A 21,590-nucleotide genomic window follows, 5' to 3' on the forward strand; every position below is an offset into this window, starting at 1 on the left:
GTCTCACTGATGGTGAGAGACACTTTAAACTTACTAGAAAAATATTCAAAATATGATTTTTTGGCCCAAATTATTGTAGATTTGGAATCAATTTTTTTTTATTTTATACTTAATTCTGGTCGATTTTAATATAAAAAATTAGAATGTTTACAGTTGTGTGAGTACAACAAATCTAAGTCGTATTTCGTTTGTGTCACCAGAATAACCAGATTTGAGTCTTTGTGAAATATTTTAGTTTGCCTTTGTTAAGATTTATATTTAGTTGAATTAATTTTTGATTTTTGTATTTTTGAGCATAATTTAGGCTAGATTTTGGATTGAGCAAAAAAAAAATTAGACAAAAGTTTAATTGGTTTAGTTCGAGCCATAGAAATGACCAGATTTGGGTTCATGTGAAATTTTTTAGTTTGCCGTTTTTTGCTGTTTTAATGATTGGATCTCAACATTTAGGTCTCACGTATGATGAGAGATACTTTAGGTTTACTAGAAAATATTCAAAATATAAGTTTTTGGACCACATTATAATCGATTCGGGTACAGTTTTTTTAATTATGTAGATTTTATAAAAAAAATACAGTCGTGTGTATACATCAAATTTTGTACAACAAATCGAAGTTTTCTTTCATTCGTGCCACCGGAATGACCTAATTTGAGTCCATGTGATTTTTCTTAGTTTTATACACTATACAATAAAAAATTAAATTTTGAATTTTTACTCAATGTTTTGCCATATGGTGTCTCGGAAAGTACTAGTTGTGAGAAAAATTCGATCACAAATTTAAAATCCTTGGAAAATTTTGCTAAGGCAAGGCCTATTTTATTAAAAAAAACTGTCCAAATGTTTGAAAAAACGTCAAAGAAATGACGACCTCTTAAAAATTTACTAATAACTAACTCTTAGCTAAATATTTTGGAAAATATTAATCGTAGGTAAAATCCGATTAGAGATTTGAAATCCTTGGAAAATTCGGCATCAGACAGGCTAACTTGATTTGCTAGCTCTGTTTTGGTGATTGCAAAATGTCAAAAAAACGTTGATGAAAACTTTGCTTAAAAATTTCGAAATTCAGATATAAAATTTTTTTTTTAAATTAGCTGATATTTTGTAGTGCTTTTTTGGCAATTTGTTTATCAATACATGGTCTACTAATTGTAAAAATTTCACAACCAAAAATTTAATCGAACGGCTATAAAAAAAATATGAAAATATGTCTATAGTTTAGGAGAAACTTAGGTAAGTTAGTAGTTAAACAATTCGTAATTTTGGAACTAGCGGATATTTTTTAATGCCTTTTTTGTAATTTGTTGACCAATTAATGGTCTTCCTACTGAGAAAATTTCAAATTAAAAAATTTACTAGAACAGTTGTAAAAAAATCTGTGATGGTTAAAAAAAAAACAAATTTAAAAACTCTTAATTCTGAAACAAGTGGATATTTTTTATTGTCCTTTTGGCGACCTGTGCCCTAAATGATGCTCTAGCCACTGTAAAAATTTCTAAATAAAAAGTGCACTAGAACATTTGTAAGAAAATAATGAATTGTTCTTGTAATCTGAAAAAGAAATTAGCAAAGTCAAAAATAAAAAAAATTGTAATTTTGAAACTAGCAAGTTTTTCTTAACGCCTTTTTGGCAATTTATTTTCCAAATGACCATAAACCAAATGTGAAAAGTTGGAAACAAAATGTTCCATAGAAGATTTATAAAAAATTGCTGAATTATCGAGAAAAAAATTCGCAATATTAGAAATAAAAAAATCGTAATTTTTAAAGTAGTAAATTTTTTGTAATGATCCTTTGGCAAAATGTTCCTACAAACTGTACAAATTTCAAAACAAAAGGCGCACTAGAACATAAGTTTTTTAAATCTTTGTCAAAAAAAAGTCAAAACCGGTCATAAGAAAATTCATCAAAATGATTTCGTTCAAATTTGTGCAACAATGTTGTCGAAATGTTTAATCCTAGTTGGCCGTCAGCTAATTACGAAATGGCCCCATAAAGGTATCAATAAAAAAGCCTTGGTTGTAAATAATGCGTCTGGTGTTCTCCTCAAACATAAATTAACTAACCCCTGATACAATCATCGGCCCCTGATTCGCAGTGCGTCGTACAACTTCCGGTCTAGATATTAATGCTCAGACCCTCTTATAATATATTTTAAATTTATGACTCGATCAAATGTTCATAAATCCTTTCGCCTCATGTATATGATTAAGTTAATTATCGGCTCACACGTAACAAATATTTGAGATAGAAGAAAAAAACGGCAATGTGTGTAATTGGCGAGTAATTAGCCGTCGTCTTTATGCAAATGGCGTCCGGCGCCATTCCGTGACTGGCTTTAAGCGAAAAATTCGAAAATATTATGGAGCGTTCCTTAATTTACGACGATCGTATCGGGTGTGCGTGTGCCCGAAAAAACTTTTCATTCCCTCGCTCGCTCTGGAAAGAAATCAACAATCGAATCCATTTTCCTGCAAGGATTTGAGGAGAGATATCACGTGGGAAGGTGACTCAACGCCATTTCCGGTCGGCTGCCGCTGTCGAAGTTTCCGCTATTACCTACCAACCCCTTCTGACCAACCGTCCCTATCTGCGATCTCGCGCTGCTTTTACCAAAAAATTTATTAAAACGCATGCAAATAGCAGCGAACGCTTTAATTTGTACGACACCGCTTTTATTAGCGAAAACTTGATCGAATCATATTGTAATTTTAGGTGGTTTACAGCGATTTGCATAATGTTAAGCCACCAAATCTGATTTCAAACACTCGACGAGAAATTTCGAAATTTTAAACCATTTTTTTTATTTTCCACAACCGTTCTACTGCATTTTTTAATTCTCGCAATTGATGGATCAATGTTAATTTATCAACAGTTTCAGACTTAAAGTTTTTGACAACTGTTGAAAATATTCACGATTTTTTTATAACCGTTCTAGAATACATTTTGTTTTGAAATTTTGGCAGTTGATAGAACATTATTCGAAGAACATTTCGCCAAAAAGGCATTAAGAAATATTCACGAGTTTTACAATTACGAATTTTTAACTCTAACTTTGTTAATTATCGCTTTCTCAACTATGAAAGACAATTCATTATTTTTTTACAAATCTTCTAGTGTATCATTTGCTTCGAAATTTTTACACCTGGTAGACCATCATTTGGAAAATAAACTGCCACAAGAACATTAAGAAATTCCTACTGGTTTCAAAAATACGAATTTTTAATTTCTGACTTTTTTAATTTAGAAATTTCATTAGACATTTGATAATTTTTTTGCAAGCGTTTTAGTAAACTTTTTCATTGGATATTTTCACAGTTAGTGGACTATACCTTAGAAAATAAATTGCTGAAATGGCGTCAAGAAATGTCCACTAGTTTCAACATTACGATTTTTTTAATCTCTGATTTTGAAATTTTTTGTTTAGCCATCAAAGACAATTCATGATTTTCATGTTCTAGTAAATTTTTCAATTCGGAATTTCTACAGTTTGTAGACCATCACATGATACATACATTAATAAACGGGCTTTAAATAACAAACAAAAAATTGTTACGAAAATGTACGTTTTTTTCAAAAATTACCAATTTTTGGCAAAACTGAAAAAGTATGAAATGCACGAGAAAAGTTAGGGCATATTTGGAATTGTAAGAGAATTTTACGTCAGATAAGTTAGATCTAATCTTCATTAGTTGCAAAAGTTGGCTAAGAATCGTCATTTTTCAGTCAAGTTTAGATTTTGATAAACATTTTGAAAAAAGTTGACTTTTTTCGCCATTTTTTGGTCAATTTTGATCAAATTTGGTGTGGTGTCGTAGAATTATTGTTTAATTTTATTTTAATAAAATTGTTAAAATGCAAAATGCCGTTTTGGAATTATTGCTGAAAATCCTTACATTGTGCTATTCTTTTTTCAAAAAGAAACAAATTTTTAGCAATAACTTGAAAAGTAAGAACCCTACGCCCAAAAAAAATGCATATTTCGATTTTTGAAACAATTCTGCGTCAGATAAACCAATTTCCAGGTTGCGTTGGGTGCTTGAGTTGCTCAAAATGTGACATTTTCCAGCTGATTTTCAATTATGACAAAAAAAAATTATCTGGGCCATTTTTAGAGCAATTTTAATAAAAAACAATGTGAGGTAAACCAAAGTAACCGGTTAATAAGAATATTAAAAAATAGTTTACATGCAAGGTGCCCTTTTGGAATTATTGATGAAAATTTGTTAAAAGAAATGTTTTTTCAAAAACGATTTTTGGCAATAACTCAAAAAATATCATTCGTGCGTGACAAGTAAGGACATATTTAGAATCCTCAGCCACTACTACGTCAGATGAGCTGCTTTACGTATTTGTTGAGTACCAGAATTGTCTAAAATATCCCATTTTCCAGCTAATTCTCAATTTTAACAAGCAAAAAAAATCAAAAAATTATTTTTTGGTAATTTTTTGAGCAATTTTGTTTAAATTACGCGAGAAGAAGTAGAGTGACTGGTTAATTCCAATCATAAAAAATTGTCTAAATGCAGGGTGCCGTTTTGGAATTATTGAGAAAAATTCATTAAGAGAGGTGTTGTGTTAAATGAGAATTTTGGCGATAACCCAAAAAGTATCAGTCGTACAAGACAAATGAAAACATTTTTGGAATCCTTAGCTAATTCTACGTTAGACAAGCTAAGTCACAAGTGTATTGAGTCTTAGAATTGCCTAAAAATTGCTATTTTCCAGCTAATTCTCAATTTTGACAAGAAAAAAAATCAAAAAAATTTATATTTCGGTTTATTCTTAGAGCAATTTTGCTGAAATTTTGTGAAAAAAAGTAGAGTAATTGGTTAATTTCATTCATAAAAAATTGTCTAAATGCAAGGTGACGTTTTGGAATTATTGAGAAAAATTTATTAAGAGAGGGGTTGTGTTAAATGAGAATTTTGGCGATAACCCAAAAAGTATCAGTCGTACAAGACAAATGAAAACATTTTTGGAATCCTTAGCTAATTCTACGTTAGACAAGCTAAGTCACAAGTGTATTGAGTCTTAGAATTGCCTAAAAATTGCTATTTTCCAGCTAATTCTCAATTTTGACAAGAAAAAAAATCAAAAAAATTTATATTTCGGTTTATTCTTAGAGCAATTTTGCTGAAATTTTGTGAAAAAAAGTAGAGTAATTGGTTAATTTCATTCATAAAAAATTGTTTAAATGCAAGGTGACGTTTTGGAATTATTGAGAAAAATTTATTAAGAGAAGGGTTGTGTTAAATGAGAATTTTGGCGATAACCCAAAAAGTATCAGTCGTACAAGACAAATGAAAACATTTTTGAAATCCTTAGCTAATTCTACGTTAGACAAGCTAAGTCACAAGTGTATTGGGTCTTAGAATTGCCTAAAAATTGCTATTTTCCAGCTAATTCTCAATTTTGACAAGAAAAAAAATCAAAAAAATTTATATTTCGGTTTATTCTTAGAGCAATTTTGCTGAAATTTTGTGAAAAAAAGTAGAGTAATTGGTTAATTTCATTCATAAAAAATTGTCTAAATGCAAGGTGACGTTTTGGAATTATTGAGAAAAATTTATTAAGAGAGGGGTTGTGTTAAATGAGAATTTTGGCGATAACCCAAAAAGTATCAGTCGTACAAGACAAATCAAAACATTTTTGAAATCCTTAGCTAATTCTACGTTAGACAAGCTAAGTCACAAGTGTATTGGGTCTTAGAATTGCCTAAAAATTGCTATTTTCCAGCTAATTCTCAATTTTGACAAGAAAAAAAATCAAAAAAATTTATATTTCGGTTTATTCTTAGAGCAATTTTGCTGAAATTTTGTGAAAAAAAGTAGAGTAATTGGTTAATTTCATTCATAAAAAATTGTTTAAATGCAAGGTGACGTTTTGGAATTATTGAGAAAAATTTATTAAGAGAAGGGTTGTGTTAAATGAGAATTTTGGCGATAACCCAAAAAGTATCAGTCGTACAAGACAAATGAAAACATTTTTGAAATCCTTAGCTAATTCTACGTTAGACAAGCTAAGTCACAAGTGTATTGGGTCTTAGAATTGCCTAAAAATTGCTATTTTCCAGCTAATTCTCAATTTTGACAAGAGAAAAAATCAAAAAAATGTATTTTTCGGTTTATTCTTAGAGCAATTTTGCTGAAATTTTGTGAAAAAAAGTAAAGTAATTAGTTAATTTCATTCATAAAAAATTGTCTAAATGCAAGATGACGTTTTGGAATTATTGAGAAAAATTCGTTAAGAAAGGTGTTTTGTCAAAAGTAAATTTTTGCGATAACTCGAGAACTATCAGTCGTACAAGACAAATGAAAACATATTTGAAATCCTTGGCCAATTTTACGTTAGACAAGCTAATTTACAAATGCACTGGGTCCCAGAATTACGCAAAAATTGCCATTTTCCAGCTGATTTCCAATTTTAACAAAAACGAATTTTGACGACAACTTGTTTGACTGTGTCAATTTTTTACCAATAGTTCTAGTAAGATTTAAACCACTAAAAAACGTACATAGAGATATAGTAGTTGTGAGATTATCGAGATAGAAAAAAATTGGCTTCAAGTGTCGATTTGTCTTTGGAGCATCCTCTCATGGCTTGTCTCACTTGTGCAATGATCCGCATCGGCCATAAATAGGCCGCAAAGTCGCACAATTACATTATAATAGCATCCTGGGGCACCGGTATTGACCCCGGCACGTGCCAATTGTGTGTCGTCTCTTTGTGTCCACCCCATGTTTACATTCTCTATCCTTCCAGTACATTAGTTGGCCATTAATCCATGTCGCAAACATCCCTCCTAATATTTTATTAATAGATCGAGCCAGGTATATCTATCTATCGTATGATTTGAGTGAGGGGACAAAAAGATGCTAATAAACAACAAGAGTAACGTTTAGACGGAATGAAGCGAACATCCTGGGGCATATTGGAGTCTTGCGTGTTAAGCCACCATTCTCTCCGCAAGTAACAAAAGACCTGACTAGGATTAGTACGTTTTAGAGTTGTGAGGGACATACAGGTTGCATTGCGAGATTCTTATCGAACGCCCTTTCGAAATTCATTAGCGAAATTTTCACTTTCGAAACATTGTCCGATTTTAACGAGGGATTTTATTGCCCAACTGATGCTAGATTATAATTGAGACGTTCCAAGGTACGGTACGAGAAGAATATAAATGAAATATTAGTCGAGAGACTCATAAATAACAATTAGTTACTAAAGTACTAAATTGGTATACAATCCAGTTCTCAGCGTCCAAGATCTTCATTAAAAAGCGCCTTTTTACTTATATTTATTGCTACAGCAAGGTTTACGATTTCGGTGTCAAAATAAAAACCAAACCCCAAACAATACTTCTATTTAATTGAAATATTTTTTATTCTTTTTGTTTTTTTTGCTAAATAGAAGGCATAGATTCTCCCTTACACACTTGATAATTTGGTGAAAAAATCATTTCTCTAGGCCTACTCTATCCAGAGTTACAAGCGGCGGAATATGCGGTACCACCGCGGTACTTTATCTCAAACTGTTAAAATTGTTCAGATTTGGCCAAAATTGTGGATTTTTGTTTAAAAACATTTGTAGAACTTAACAAAACATTGTCTAATTGGCTAGATTTTTTTAATTCAGTGGTAGTACTGTCAAAACGATCAACAAAAAAATATATTAAGAAACTCTGTTAAATTGTAAAATCAAGTAAAATTTTGGATTAATTGATTACTTTTAGCAAAAATAGTCAATGTACTAAAGTGGTACTTTTCATTCCCGTGCTTGTAACTTTGTAATTCATTTCCAGATGGTCAAAAAATAAAGAAGATTAAAGTTTTCTGAGACGATGCTAACTTTTGATAATACTCTAATGGATGAAATACATTGAAAACTGTGTAAAATAATAAAATTAAGTCAAATTTTGGCATAACTGAAGCTTCTTCAGCGAAAATAGATAACGTATTAAAGTGGTACCTTTTATTCCTGAGCATTAAACTTTTTTATTAATTTTCGAATCGGAAGCGTTTTTTAACTGTTAGTTTTCTCTTTGAAAATATTTTTTATGCTCTTTTGTATTAATTCGAGATTTTTGCTTTGACTCTTTAGTACTATTTAGAATTACAAAATCAAGGTTTTGTAAACGACATAGTATAGAAATAAATTAATAAAAAAACAAACTAAGAAACTACGTAAAATCGCAAAATTAAATCAAATTTTGGCTTAACTGAGTTAACTTTAACACAAATAACCAATTTGTCAAAGTAGTACCTTTCATTCTTGGGCTTATACTCGTCATTTCGTTATACGTTTTCGTATCAGTGGCGTTTTTTTGCTGTTTTATTACCTTTCCAAAGTACTGTCTATGACGTCTATATTCAATTTTCTTAAATGTAATCAAATATTTTTCGACTTTGTAGTACCTGATCAAGGTTTTGTAAAATGATGCAAAGATTTGATATCGTATAGAAATAGTTTATTGAATAAAACATATGTTACAATAATTGTAAAAACAAGACAAACTTTGGCTCAATTAAGTCAAAGTACTAAACTAGTACCTTCTATTCCTGGGCCTGTAACTTCCGTAATAATTTTCGTATCGGTGTCGTTTTTCCACTGTTCAGTTTCGCTCTCTACGCACTTTCTATGCGGTCAGTAGCCAATTTTCCTGTATGAAATCGTTCTTTTGTGGTGCAGCGATCGATCCCGTCCTCTGATTAAATTGCACCTTTCCTTGCAAATCCCTTAAGAACCACACTAACCCAATCAAGTCTCCGGTTGATCCCTTCTCGCAAATTGTCATTTAGTATTGTCTTCAGAGTGGATATCCGCCCGAGCTGGCAACATTTCGGCATTGCGTGACCTGTGCATATATTCGTCTTCGACCCCGGCACGCGATGGTGCGCTCATTCGACGAATTCTGATTGTGGCAGGGCCACGTGCCATTGTTCCGGGGGCTCTCTGACTCAGTTACATTCGCAAAACGAAAAAAATCACAAATTTAAACCAAAAACATAAGAATTTGCGTCCCCCAAGGCACATCTCGCGACCCCATCTTATCTGGACAAACCGTCCCAAGCGCCGAATTTTTGCCGAATTATCAAAGTCGGCGTCGATTCGAGCCCGAGTTAGCGTCCGGGCCGCCATTGCGGGCGTCGCGACGGAAGGAGGGGCCGTCGCCGGGGTAACCGCGAATTGGCGTCGCGATCGAAGCTTTTCGGGGGCCATCAGCTGATATGCAGCCGAATTTTTTTCATAAATTGAATGGCCACACGTGCGTCGGGTTTATGACCACCTGCTAATCATAAAATACTAATGAGTGTATTAAGATATTTACGCAGATATGGGTTTGTCGTAAAATGGGCATAAAAGTGGATCAATCTTGGCCGACGACCATTTAGCCATAGGGGGCACAAGATTGAACGCAATTTTGCGAAAAATTGTTAAATTAATATGAAATTGTTCCGGCCATGAAACGGGAGCAAGCTTCAACCGAGCAGAAATTTACTTATTAAATATTATTGAAAAAAGTTTACAATCCTCATTTCTTAGTTGTAATTGAAAGCATACAAGGAGAAACACAATAGCGAAAAAACTACCTTGATACCTTGATTATTAACAAAGTTACAAGCCAAGGAATCTGCGGTACGACCTTGGTACCTTGTTTATTTTTCTTAGAAATTAAAGAAAGGATAAAGCTCTACACTAGTTTCTTTATGCAAATAAAAAATTTCAGTCAAATCGAAGCACGTTGCTGATTTTAGATCAAGTACCAAGGTGGTACCGCAATTCCAACGCATGTAAGTTAGATCGTAGTTGACTCAAAGCGACAATTTCTTCCCCAAAATGTTACATAATAACGAGGACACAATACTCAAGACAAAGATCATTGTGAATGAAGCACCTAAAGTAGTACCATATTTTCTAGTCTACAACTCCGTTAATAATTGCATCAAAGCCATAATTTTTTCACTATCATATTTCACTTAATAAATAGCGTGTTTGTTTATTATTTTTGCGATTAAATAAAAAGATTATACCGTAATTAAAAACGTAACGCTTGAAATGGCAATCTGACGGTACTACCTCAACATAACGTTTTAATGCAAATTATTTTCAAATAATTTTGCACATATTTGGACGCCGTTTTCGCCCAACTTGAGCCAAAATAAAAAATATAAAAAGGTAGTACCGCCTTTTTGCAGGCCTATAACAATGCCAAAAATGGTCCTATCGGAATAATTTTTTCACAGTTGTGTTTGTATCACCCAACAAGTTTTTCCGTGTAAGTCATGCGTGAGGTATCAATTTTCCGAATCAGTGAAATTCCTTTCGCTGCCAAAATCGTGCCGCTTAAAATTCTCGTGCAATTAAAAATATTAATTAGAATTTAAATAGTTGTGGCACGTTCCGTGACTACGTAGAATTACCGATCCGATAAACGTGCGAGCTTAGAACCGTTCATGCGCGTATGACAGCCCATTCATAATACCGACTTCATTATTTGAAGATTATGCTAAATATCCTGCGTTTGGGGAATTATAGATAAGAATTTGCATTTTTGTGATAAGAAATGACCATTAGGCATTAGCGTTTTTAATCGATGGGGTCACTTAACGACCTCGCCGCTCGCCCGACCACGAAAATTAATAAAACGAGATTCGTGTCGCGATATTTCCGTGTTTCCAACCCAGAGATAAAGCCGAAAGCCGGCGGCGTAATTTGGTGAAAAAATTTCTCAAATCGGGCGATTTTCGGCCGAGTTATGGGCTTCGAAACATGTGGTACTACCGTGGTACTTGTCAAAATTGGTAATAAAATAATAAAAACGTGGCGAGACGGCGATAAGACAGCCGTTAAAGTCGTTAGTACCACGGTAGTACCAATTCTTTTTGGGTAGTACCATCGATGGTTGTCTCAGTAGCGCGAGGTGTTAAAAGCGTGGGTCGTCCGAACCCGACTTGGAATTATGTTTGTTCTTACAGCTAATGTATCTGTAAGAAAATCTCACATTTAATGAACCAAGGCAAATTTATGTGGAGCTGGTCTCGATATCGGTCATCTCTTCAGAGCCATCCTGCGGTGAGGGTGATAAGCTGAAATAATTACCCGGTGTCGAGCGGGGGCGATTCTGGGTTAATGAGCGACTGAGGGGCGCAAGGGGTAATAAACTTGATTGGGTTTTAGAAATTCATTAAGGTGGAATTGTTATGGCGCTATAAAGCGGACGCTTAATTGATTTTTAAAGAGCGGATTTCAGAAACAAACTACAGGGCAGTAACGACGTTTTTACGCCCAGGTTTTTCAGTTAAAATGCTGCTTCAAACGTTTGATAATTTGCTGAAAAAATTATTTTTCTACGACAATTTTGAAGAAAGTTACATGCGTCGGAAAGTGTGGTACCACCTTGGTACTTTATCTAAAACCCGCCAGAATGCTCCGATTTAACTGAAATTTTGTGTTTACCTAAAGAAGGTTTTATAGAACTTAAATCATTAAACTTGTAATTTAAAAAGCAGTTTTCAAAGTTTTTATTTAAAAATAAACAGGATTTTTCAGAATAATAAATAAAAATTAAACATTCAATTGAAATATCCATAATTTTAGTGAATGGAATAGATCGTAAAACTTAATAAAATTATAAAAATTTTAACATAAAAAAATCTAAAATTTTGAAAAATGTATATAAAATTTCTAATACTTGTTTTTCTTGTGTTTTTTAAATAAATTTAGAGTACCGATTCTACTTTTAGCACTTTATTACTTGGCGGAAAAATCATCGCTTTCGGCCACCTCTGACCAAAGTTACAAGCGTCGGAAGATGCGGTACCACCTCGGTACTTTATCTAAAACCCTTAAAAATCCTCCGATTTGTCTGAAACTTGGTATTTGCGTTAGAAACCTCATGTAGAACTCTCCTGTGTAAAAAAAGCCGAAGTCTCGCCCCAGGCCCGCCTTATAACAGTCATTAAACCGCTTAGCTCATCCGCAGAATTTTGCTAAATCCTTGCCGTTTTTCTCGCTTTGATTGCCGCTAATTGCGATTCAGGCCTAAAGTGCGTGAAACACGCTTGTAACACGCTCTATTATTTCGCGATGAAAACAAGAAAGATCGCCATGTTCTAGTTATCTAAAAATTTCAAGGGTTAATCGTTCAACGATGAATATTCTCGGTAAAGATAAAATAATTGTCGTAATTAGTTTAATAGATGGCTAGAGTCGAGCGAGAGGAATTAGAACGCGCTGCTTTCAATCCACTCACAAGGAAATTTCATTCCAGCTTTTAGACGTAATGTGAATTGATCCAAGGGGTGGTTCGGAAACCATTAAGCAAACACAAAAAGTGCGCTTTTAGTTGAAGAAAAAACTGACAACGGCGTGTTAAAGGGCCATAAAACTTGAAACTAATTTATTTTAATTTATGAATAGTTTTTATGTCTTAATTAATTCAAGAAATGAGAAACACGACAGTGAAAAAACCAAGAGTCTAGCTCGATTTTTAACCAAGATATGGGCTTGCAAATAGGCGGTACCACCTCACTAAAATATAAATATTGTTCACAATTCCCTAACATAAGGCGCAATAATCTGATTAAATGTAAACATAAGAGTTACACACTTTTACAGCTGGTACTACTGCTACTAGCCATAAATCAAACGATCAGATAAAGGAAGTGGATTTTAAAAAACAGGTACTTAATTAAAAGCATTTTGAAATGCAAATATTTTAAACATAAAAACTGCTAAACAAGGCTGAAACTCTTGTAACTTTTAATAAATATATTTAGACTTGAAAAAAGCTCAAATAAGACGGCCGTATATTGTCTGTCTAAAGCAGTACCGTGATTACGTTTTCAATTATATTGCGTTCGAATGCTTCAATAGCCAAAATTTTCTATAATTATACCAATAGTCTGCGTTTTAAAGTGGTTCAAGGCTCAAAAATATACGGTACCACCTTGGTACTTTGTCTACGATTCTTTAAAAATCTTCAATTGTGTCAAAATTTCGTACAATATAATTCGTGTCATTATGCAGTTTTGTGAAAAAGTGGTACCACACCTATAATTGTTAAAACTTTGTAGCTTTCAATGCTGTTCCATAGTTTCGTCTGTCTAAGGTAGAACCACGATTATGTTTTCGAACACAACGGTAAAAAATGTGCCTTCGGGCATCCACCAGCACAGCTACAAGCTTGGTATTTTGTCTACAACCGTTTAATCTTGTTGAAATTTTGTGTAATTATGTTAAGCGAGTAGTACCAGAGTACGATGTTGTGAAACAAGAAAAGTTTGTGTAAATTGAAATGTAATATTTCCTTGTTTCAAGCTGGGAGGAGTCAGTTCGTAGTTTAAGGCTATCACTAACAAATCGTACCACTCTGGTACTTTGCCCACAAAGTTCTTTAGTTTAAAATTATACTACTGGGTGTAGAAAAGTCCAGACTGGTCCGATTTGTGTGAAAATTGCTAGTTTTGCATAAAATAAGTCATAAATTACATTTTTGTCCTTTAAGTGAACGAGCTACAATCTTGAAATTTTGTGAGAGCGGCCCGGTACTGTGTGTAGAACCGCCCAGACTAGTCCAAATTATCAAAAATTTGGTACTTTTGTGTATAATTAATCGTAGATTGCGTTTTTGTGTTTTAGGTAAACATTAAATAAAACTAAAATTTGTTGGTACTGCCCCAGTACTGTAAAAGCACGGTCCAGAGTGATCCGATTTGCGTGTAAATTGGTACTTTTGCATAACACAAGTCGTAGAATTTATTTTTATAGATTAGATGATCAAAATATGAATATCAAAATTTGTGGTACTGCCCCGGTATTGACTATAGAACGGTCTAGAGTGGTTCAAGTCACACAAAAATTGCTACTTTTTTATAAAATCAGGAGTAGATTACGTTTTTGTATAATAAGTTGGCGAGCTATCAACTTCAAAATTTGTGGTACGGCCGCGTAATAGTTTGTAAAGCGCACCAGAGTGATCTGATTTATGTGTAAATTGGTACTTTTGCATAAAATTAGTCGTAGATTTCATTTTTGCGTTTTAGGTGATCAAAAAATAAATTTGTAAATTGGTGGTACTACCCTGGTATTGACTGTAGAACGGTCCAGAGTAATCCAATTTAAACAAAAATTGATACTTTTGTACCAATCAAGTCGTAGATTTTGTTTTTTGTACACTAAATTTTATGTCATTGCTCCGGTACTACCTGTAGATTAGCATAAAGTGGCCCGATTTGCCTAAAATTTGGTACTTTTGCCCTAAATGAGTCGTAGATTGCGATTCTGTGTTTTATGTTGTCGTAAAGTTAATTTGAAATTTGGTAGTACTGTGAAACTCGATATTTTTGCGTAAAATCGTTGGTAGATTTCGTTTAAGTGTTGGACGGTTTTAATTTCTCAGTGAGTAACGATGTTGGTAAAGCTCGTATAAAATAAATTAAACCGGCCGGCTATCCGGCGCGGCGTTGAAACGCTCAGTATTCTCATAAGTCAATAAATTTTTATATTTGACGTGTTAGTTTACGATTACAATTATGAGATATTTATTAGAGTTGGTATTTATAATGCAGACATATTTATTAGTGGTGGAAATAAAACAAATAATTCGTAATAAATATAGTACATAGTTATAGATTCATGGTGAGCTGGGCTCAGGTAGGTAGGGTATATAAGATCGGTCCGCCGTAAAACACTAAATTATATAGTGTTTTTGTATATTGATTAGGCGAGGGTAGACCGCAAGTCTGGCGCTGCTCTGCAGGAGGCCCCGAGTATTGATCAAATAAATATGGTTTACGAATAACCTGACTGCTATATTCCTAGCTTTTAGACTTTTCATTATCATGACTCATCGGACGATACCATCGCCTGAAAAATGTCACTGAATTCACCCTGAATTTAATTAGGAACGAACGATTACAATCAACCCTATTTATTCTTTTCCAACTCTCTTAATTGTTTTAATAACACACGCATATTAAAACTCTTACTGCACTCAGCTAACTGTTATTTCATGCTTCGTAGCAGCCTTGGAGTAAATCATTAAACAATTTATTCCACAGCGCAGATGAAACTTTTCGCCCTCAACACTAATCGGCCGATAATAGGCAATAATCACATGATACGATCGCTTTTAGAGTCACCCCAAGCTTTTGATTGAATAGACAGGTTAAATATGACAAGTTGCAGCATCATCATGACTTCCAGTTTGCATTGTTTACGGCTTCATTGCACACAGGGCTCGAGTTACTTTCAGGTAATTCGATCGCTCAAATTTAGCGTAAAAATTCAGGGTTGCAACCCTTGCTACATAAAAGGGGCGGTGTCTGACAGTTGCAATGATGATGGCTCGATAAGATAGAAGGCTTATTTACATAAGGTGCTGCCTTGACCGCAACCACTGACTGAATTCAAGAAGTGTAATTAATTTGCACTTAAATTCCAATTTGTTTCTTAAAAGTACGATGGGGCGACCGATAATGGGGACGGTAATGATGTTCTCACGGATGGAACAGGGTGGTTACGATTTTTATAAACTGGATCAAAAATAGTTAAATTATGGTTTAAACAGTTCCTTAAACTTTGACTGATAACTCAAAAAATGTTCATTCTAGAGAAAAAATAATGATAGTTTCGGAATCCTGAGATAATTTCCCGTAAGAAAAACTTACTTCTAAGTCAGATTCGTTTCTCACGTTGCCAAAAAAAATATGTTCAAGAATGTTTGGTTTTTGACCAAATATATGTTAACCAGTTCCTCAAACTTTGACTGATATCTTAAAAACTGTTGGTTGTAGAAGAAAAATACTGACAATTTCGGAATTCTGAGACAATTTTCCGTAAGAAAAAGTTACTTTTAAATCGATTTCATTTCTCACATTGCCAAAAAAAATATGTTCAGGAATGATTGGTTTTTGACCAACTACATTTTAACCAGTTTCTCAAACTTCGACTGATATCTTGAAAAATGTTAATTGTAAAAAAAAAAATAACAGTTTCGAAACCCCGAGACAATTTTCTGTAAGAAAAACTTACTTTTGAATCGGCTTCATTCCTCAAATAGCCAAAAAAATATATGTTCTAAAATGATTGGTTTTTCACCAACTATATTTAACCAATTCCTCAAACTTTGACTGATATCTTAAAAAGTGTTTGTTGTAGAAGAAAAATACTGACAATTTCGGAATTCTGAGACAATTTTCCGTAAGAAAAAGTTACTTTTGAATGGGTTTCAGTCCTCACATTGCCAAAAAAAATATGTTCAGGAATGATTGGTTTTTGACCAACTACATTTTAACCAGCTCCTCAAACTTTGAATGATATCTTGAAAAATGTTAATTGTAGAGAAAAAATAATGACGGTTTTGGTATTCTGAGCCAATTTTGCGTAAGAAAAACTTAGTTTTGAATTGGTTTCATTCCTCACATAGCCAAAAAAATATGTTTTCTAAAATGATTGGTTTTTGATCAACTACATTTTAACTAGTACCTCAAACTTTGACTGATATCTTAAAAAATATTAATTGTAGAGAAAAAAGAAGGACAGTTTCGGAATTCTGAGACAATTTTCCGTAAGAAAAACTTATTTCTAAATCGGTTTTGTTCCTTACATTGCCAAAAAAAATATGTTCAGCAATGATTGATTTTTGACCAACTACATTTTAACCAGTTTCACAAACTTTGACTGATATCTTAAAAGGTGTTTGTTGTAGAAGAAAAATACTGACAGTTTCGGAATTTTGAGACAATTTTCCGTAAGAAAAAATTACTTCTAAATTGATTTCATTCTTCACATTGCCAAAAAAAAATTGTTCAGCAATGATTGGTTTTTGACCAACTACATTTTAACTAGTACCTCAAACTTTGACTGATATCTAAAAAATTATTAATTGTAGAGAAAAAATGGTGACAGTTTCGGAATCCTGAGACAACTTTACGTAAGAAAAACTTACTTTTGAATTGGTTTTCTTCCTCACATTGCCAAAAAAAAAATATTTTAGGAATAATTGGTTTTTGACCAACTTCATTTTAATGAGTTCCTCAAACTTTGACTGATATCTTGAAAAGTGTTAATTATAGAGGAAAAATAATGACAGTTTCGAAATCCTGAGACAATTTTCCGTAAGAAAAACTTACTTCTAAATCAATTTCATTCCTCACATTGCCAAAAAAAATATATATTCTGAAATGATTGATTTTTCACCAACTATATTTAACCAATTCCTCAAACTTTGACTGATATCTTAAAAAGTGTTTGTTGTAGAAGAAAAATACTGACAGTTTCGGAATCCTGACACAATTTTCCCTAAGAAACAGTTATTTCTAAATTGATTTCATTCTTCACATTGCCAAAAAAAATTTGTTCAGCAATGATTGGTTTTTGACCAACTACATTTTTACCAGTTCCTCAAACTTTGACTGATATCTTGAAAAATGTTAATTGTAGAGAAAAAATAATGACAGTTTCAGAATCCTGAGACAATTTTCCGTAAGAAAAACTTACTTTTGAATCGGTTTCATTCCTCACATTGCCAAAAAAAATATATGTTCAGGAATGATTGGTTCTTGACCAACTACATTTTTATCAGTTCCTCAAACATTGACTGATAACTTAAAAAGTGTTAATTGTAAGAAAAAAATAATGACAGTTTCGGAATCCTGTGGCAATTTTCCGTAAGAAAAACTTACTTTTGAATCGTTTTCATTCTTCACATAGCCAAAAATATATATGTTATAAAATGATTAGTTTTTGACCAATTACATTTTAACTAGTATCTCAAACTTTGACTGATATCTTAAAAATTATTAATTGTAGAGAAAAAATAATGACAGTTTCGGAATCCTGAGACAACTTTACGTAGGAAAAACTTACTTCTGAATTGGTTTTGTTACTCACATTGTCAAAAAAAAATATGTTCAAGAATGTTTGTAACTAGTACCTCCAATTTTGACTGGTATCTTAAAAACTATTAGAATTACGATTACACAGGTTCTCAAAATATATTTTGCGCCAGAAGACAAAGATCAAATGACAAAAGTGTGACAAAAACAAGCGTAATATAATATTTAAGTATGAAATAATTATATAGTGGTACCAAGATAATTTTTTCGAAAAATCATCAGAACCTCGTTATTTTAGTGGTACCGTTCGTAACAATGGTACTTTCCCAGCACACTGACCTTCCTCACTTCTCTCATCACTTATCCCGTTTCGTATCGTCCGATTTTCACGCTTCTTGCCCGATTGTTCCACAACATAGCTCCACAGTCTCGCGATAACGCTAATTAGATGTAATTACATATTGTTCCGCTCATTTTCATGCCTATTCTTCGATCGACGAGTGTCCGGCAATAATCAGACTAGCAATAATTAAAACTAATTTCAGTTGTTATGCACAAAGATAAGGACGATGGCGGCCTACATCGGACCCGAGATCTCACCGCCTTCGACCACACTCCCCTAGATGGCGAAATGTTCCTCCAGGTACTACCCTATAAGCTATAATATATCTAGGTACTAATGTAAATTTCAAGGCCTTGAATGGGTTCCTCATGATTCTGACGTGCGAAGGTGAAGTTTTTTTCGCAACGCACAGCATTGAAGGGTACTTAGGGTTCCACCAGTCTGATATTGTCCACCAATCCGTCTATGAACTCGTCCATTCAGAAGATAGAGAAGAATTACAAAGACAGTTAATGTGGAACTCGTTTCTTCCACCCGAATCGGCTAATATGGGCCTTCAAGATGTTCTCCTACCTGAAAATTGTCACTTGTTGGAGAGGAGCTTCACAGTGCGCTTCCGATGTCTCCTAGACAATACTTCCGGTTTTTTGGTACTACCTACTATATTTTTTTCAGTTTTTAATATAAATATTTTTTTGTAGCGTTTAGATATAAGAGGGCGTGTTAAGGTACTCCACGGCCAAAATCGTAAGTCAGATGAGGCACCTTTGGCCCTTTTTGCCATTTGTACCCCTTTTGGACCACCCTCCCTTCTGGAGATACCGCAGAAGGAAGTCATGTTTAAGAGTAAGCACAAGTTGGACTTGGCCTTGGTTTCGATGGATCAGAGAGGAAAAATGTTACTGGGGTATTCTGATTCGGAGTTGGCCACGATGGGAGGGTACGACCTAGTGCACTACGATGATTTGGCCTACGTGGCAAGTGCACACCAGGAATGTAAGTCCTAATTTTGAGGTGGTACCACTTAAATGCTCAGATAAATAAAACTGCACCAAAATTTTTAAAGGTACCACTTATAGTTTTTCAATTAATGGAGGCACAATTTAGGCGGTACCACCACAAATTTACTATTTTGTAGTGGTATCACTTTAGTTTAAATATTACGGCCTCAAGTAAAATAATTGGTAACTACCACTTTTCTGTAGTACCGTTATGAGGTGGTACTACGATGTCGCATTAATTTTTAGTTTCTAGGATAAATTTCTATAACATTACCGCTGTGATGTCAAGTGAGAAAGGTAAAAAGTTTTTTGATTTTACATTTTTGGTGGTACCACTTGCTACCAATTTTGAATTTACCAATGGTACCACATTCCAAAGTAAAAGTCATGTGTAATGTTCGATATAGTTTCAAAAATAATGGCAATTTAAAAGAATTATTTAATGAAAATTGTAGTAACGAATAGTAGTATGGTCTTTTTCTTAGTACTTGTGTACTGTTGTAGTATATATTTTCAAATGAAACCACGTAGAAATATTTTATATTTTATTGAGGCATCATATATTAGACATTGTCACATCAACCTGTACAGTTGTAAATTTACTATTTCGAGTTTTTGGTGGTACCACCTTCACAGTTCATGTGGTACGTGTAACTTTTTGATGTTGAATGAATTTAACGGAAATGGACACTGACAAAGTTTTGGTAGTATCATATTTCTACCCATCTTTGACTTGAGTACCGCCACCAATATTTTGGTGGTACCACTTGTTTCTCTCCACTGCCATCCAACCAAACGCTTTGGAGTATATATATATATATATATATTTGGTACCACCATTTATTTAGTGATTATTTACAGTGGTACCAATCTTTGTTCCAGTACTCAAAACTGGCGCTTCTGGCATGATAGCGTACCGTTTCCAAACAAAAGACGGTCAATGGCAGTGGCTCCAAACCAGTTCTCGTCTAGTCTACAAAAACTCCAAACCGGATTTTGTGATTAGCACCCACCGGCCTTTAATGTAAAACCCCTCCCTTATTTCAAGTGGTACCACCCTAAAATTCGTCCTTTTTCCAGGGAGGAAGAAGGTCGCGACCTCCTCGGCAAACGTACAATGGATTTCAAAGTGAGTTACTTAGACGCCGGTCTTCCAAACAGCTACTTCTCCGAAAGCGACCTCCTCTCCACCCCCACTGCTCAACAACACAACCTGACCCCATCTCGCGTCAACCGTCGCTACAAGACCCAACTTCGCGATTTTTTATCAACATGTCGCACAAAACGCAAACTATCAAACTCCGGTCAAGTAACTCCTCCCACTAACACAACAGTCACCGCCTCCGTGTCCAGCCCCCTCCCCGACTACATCGCCCCTGACTACAACATGTACAGCACCTCCTATCCCACGCCCACGCCCGACCTCTCCTACATGCCCCACTCCAACTTCTACCCGACCACGCCCCTTGACAACCGGTACTTGACCACGCCCGACAACCTCTTCCACCAATACCGCCCTCTCGGCACCTACTACCCCGACTATCACTCCACCCCCTCCTACAACGGCTTTCCCTACGAGCCCACCCCCACCAACTACCCCTGCCAGCAGTCCTACCCCAACTCCTGGCCCTACTCGGTGAGCCCTTCGTCAGGGATCATCCAACCAGTGCAAGTCATGGAGTTGGGGAAGCCCCCAAAAATCCCAAAAATCGAGGCCCCCAAAATGGAGGAGCGGGAGTATGTGGGGGAGGCGCCCCGCCAGACGGTGCTCATGTGGGGGTCGAACCCCCCCACCACCAGTGACGAAAGCAGCGAGCTGACCAATCAGTGGAACGGCGAGGAGAAGACTGAGCAGAACGAGGACAGTCATCCCCACCACAACCCCCACCATCATCACAATTCGCGCGTTGTCATGGTGTTGTGATGAATGTGGAGGGGGACTCGTGTATATAACTCCAGCACACGTATTTTCCTCCGCGCAAACATATCTTCCTGTGTTTTTGTTATATTATTGTCAATGTCTTCGATTAGGACCTAACCTTTCTTTTTTTTTGGTTGTTATTTATTTTTAGTTTTTACGCAGTGAAAACATGCTAGTCAACTGGTTACATACTTGTATATGTTGTACATTATTATTTATGAATGTAGTAATATAATGAGTAGATTAGTCCATTGTTCGATTGTTTTTCTATAAATATTTACAAAACAAAACGAAATATATAACTTCATGTACGGTTGAGTTTTAGGGACGAGCAAACAACATTCCATTCGAGATCTTTCAATTGTACATTAACGTTTAAGAATCTTGTATTACCTGTAACGTGTATGAAAATTATATAATGATAAAATAAATTATATTACAATAGAAACAGATACACGATTTGTGTTTTTTTGCCCCAACT

General features: G+C 34.4%; 1 protein-coding gene and 1 long non-coding RNA gene across 3 annotated transcripts in view; one reads left to right on the forward strand and one right to left on the reverse strand.

Moving 5' to 3' along the window:
- The window catches only part of ss (spineless), a 50,835-nt gene extending 29,272 nt beyond the window's left edge, over positions 1-21,563 (forward strand). Inside the window, exons 3-8 of one of the 2 annotated variants that reach the window (XM_015984356.2) lie at positions 18,390-18,487; positions 18,538-18,837; positions 18,889-19,183; positions 19,435-19,485; positions 20,071-20,212; positions 20,269-21,563. In XM_015984356.2, coding sequence (XP_015839842.1) covers positions 18,390-18,487; positions 18,538-18,837; positions 18,889-19,183; positions 19,435-19,485; positions 20,071-20,212; positions 20,269-21,112 — 1,730 coding nt within the window. In that variant the 3' untranslated portion in view covers positions 21,113-21,563. The remainder of the gene's footprint in view (positions 1-18,389; positions 18,488-18,537; positions 18,838-18,888; positions 19,184-19,434; positions 19,486-20,070; positions 20,213-20,268) is intronic. The other variant, XM_008200531.3, reaches the window with a different exon arrangement.
- Positions 14,563-15,338, reverse strand: LOC107398843 (uncharacterized). Its single transcript, XR_001575583.2, has 2 exons — positions 14,925-15,338; positions 14,563-14,872 (listed from the first exon to the last, which is right to left on the reverse strand). It is a non-coding gene; the product is annotated as an uncharacterized LOC107398843 (long non-coding RNA).
- Positions 21,564-21,590: the final 27 nt, after the last annotated feature.

The sequence above is a fragment of the Tribolium castaneum genome, chromosome 7 (assembly GCF_031307605.1).
Source record: "Tribolium castaneum strain GA2 chromosome 7, icTriCast1.1, whole genome shotgun sequence".
Classification (NCBI taxonomy): domain Eukaryota; kingdom Metazoa; phylum Arthropoda; class Insecta; order Coleoptera; family Tenebrionidae; genus Tribolium; species Tribolium castaneum.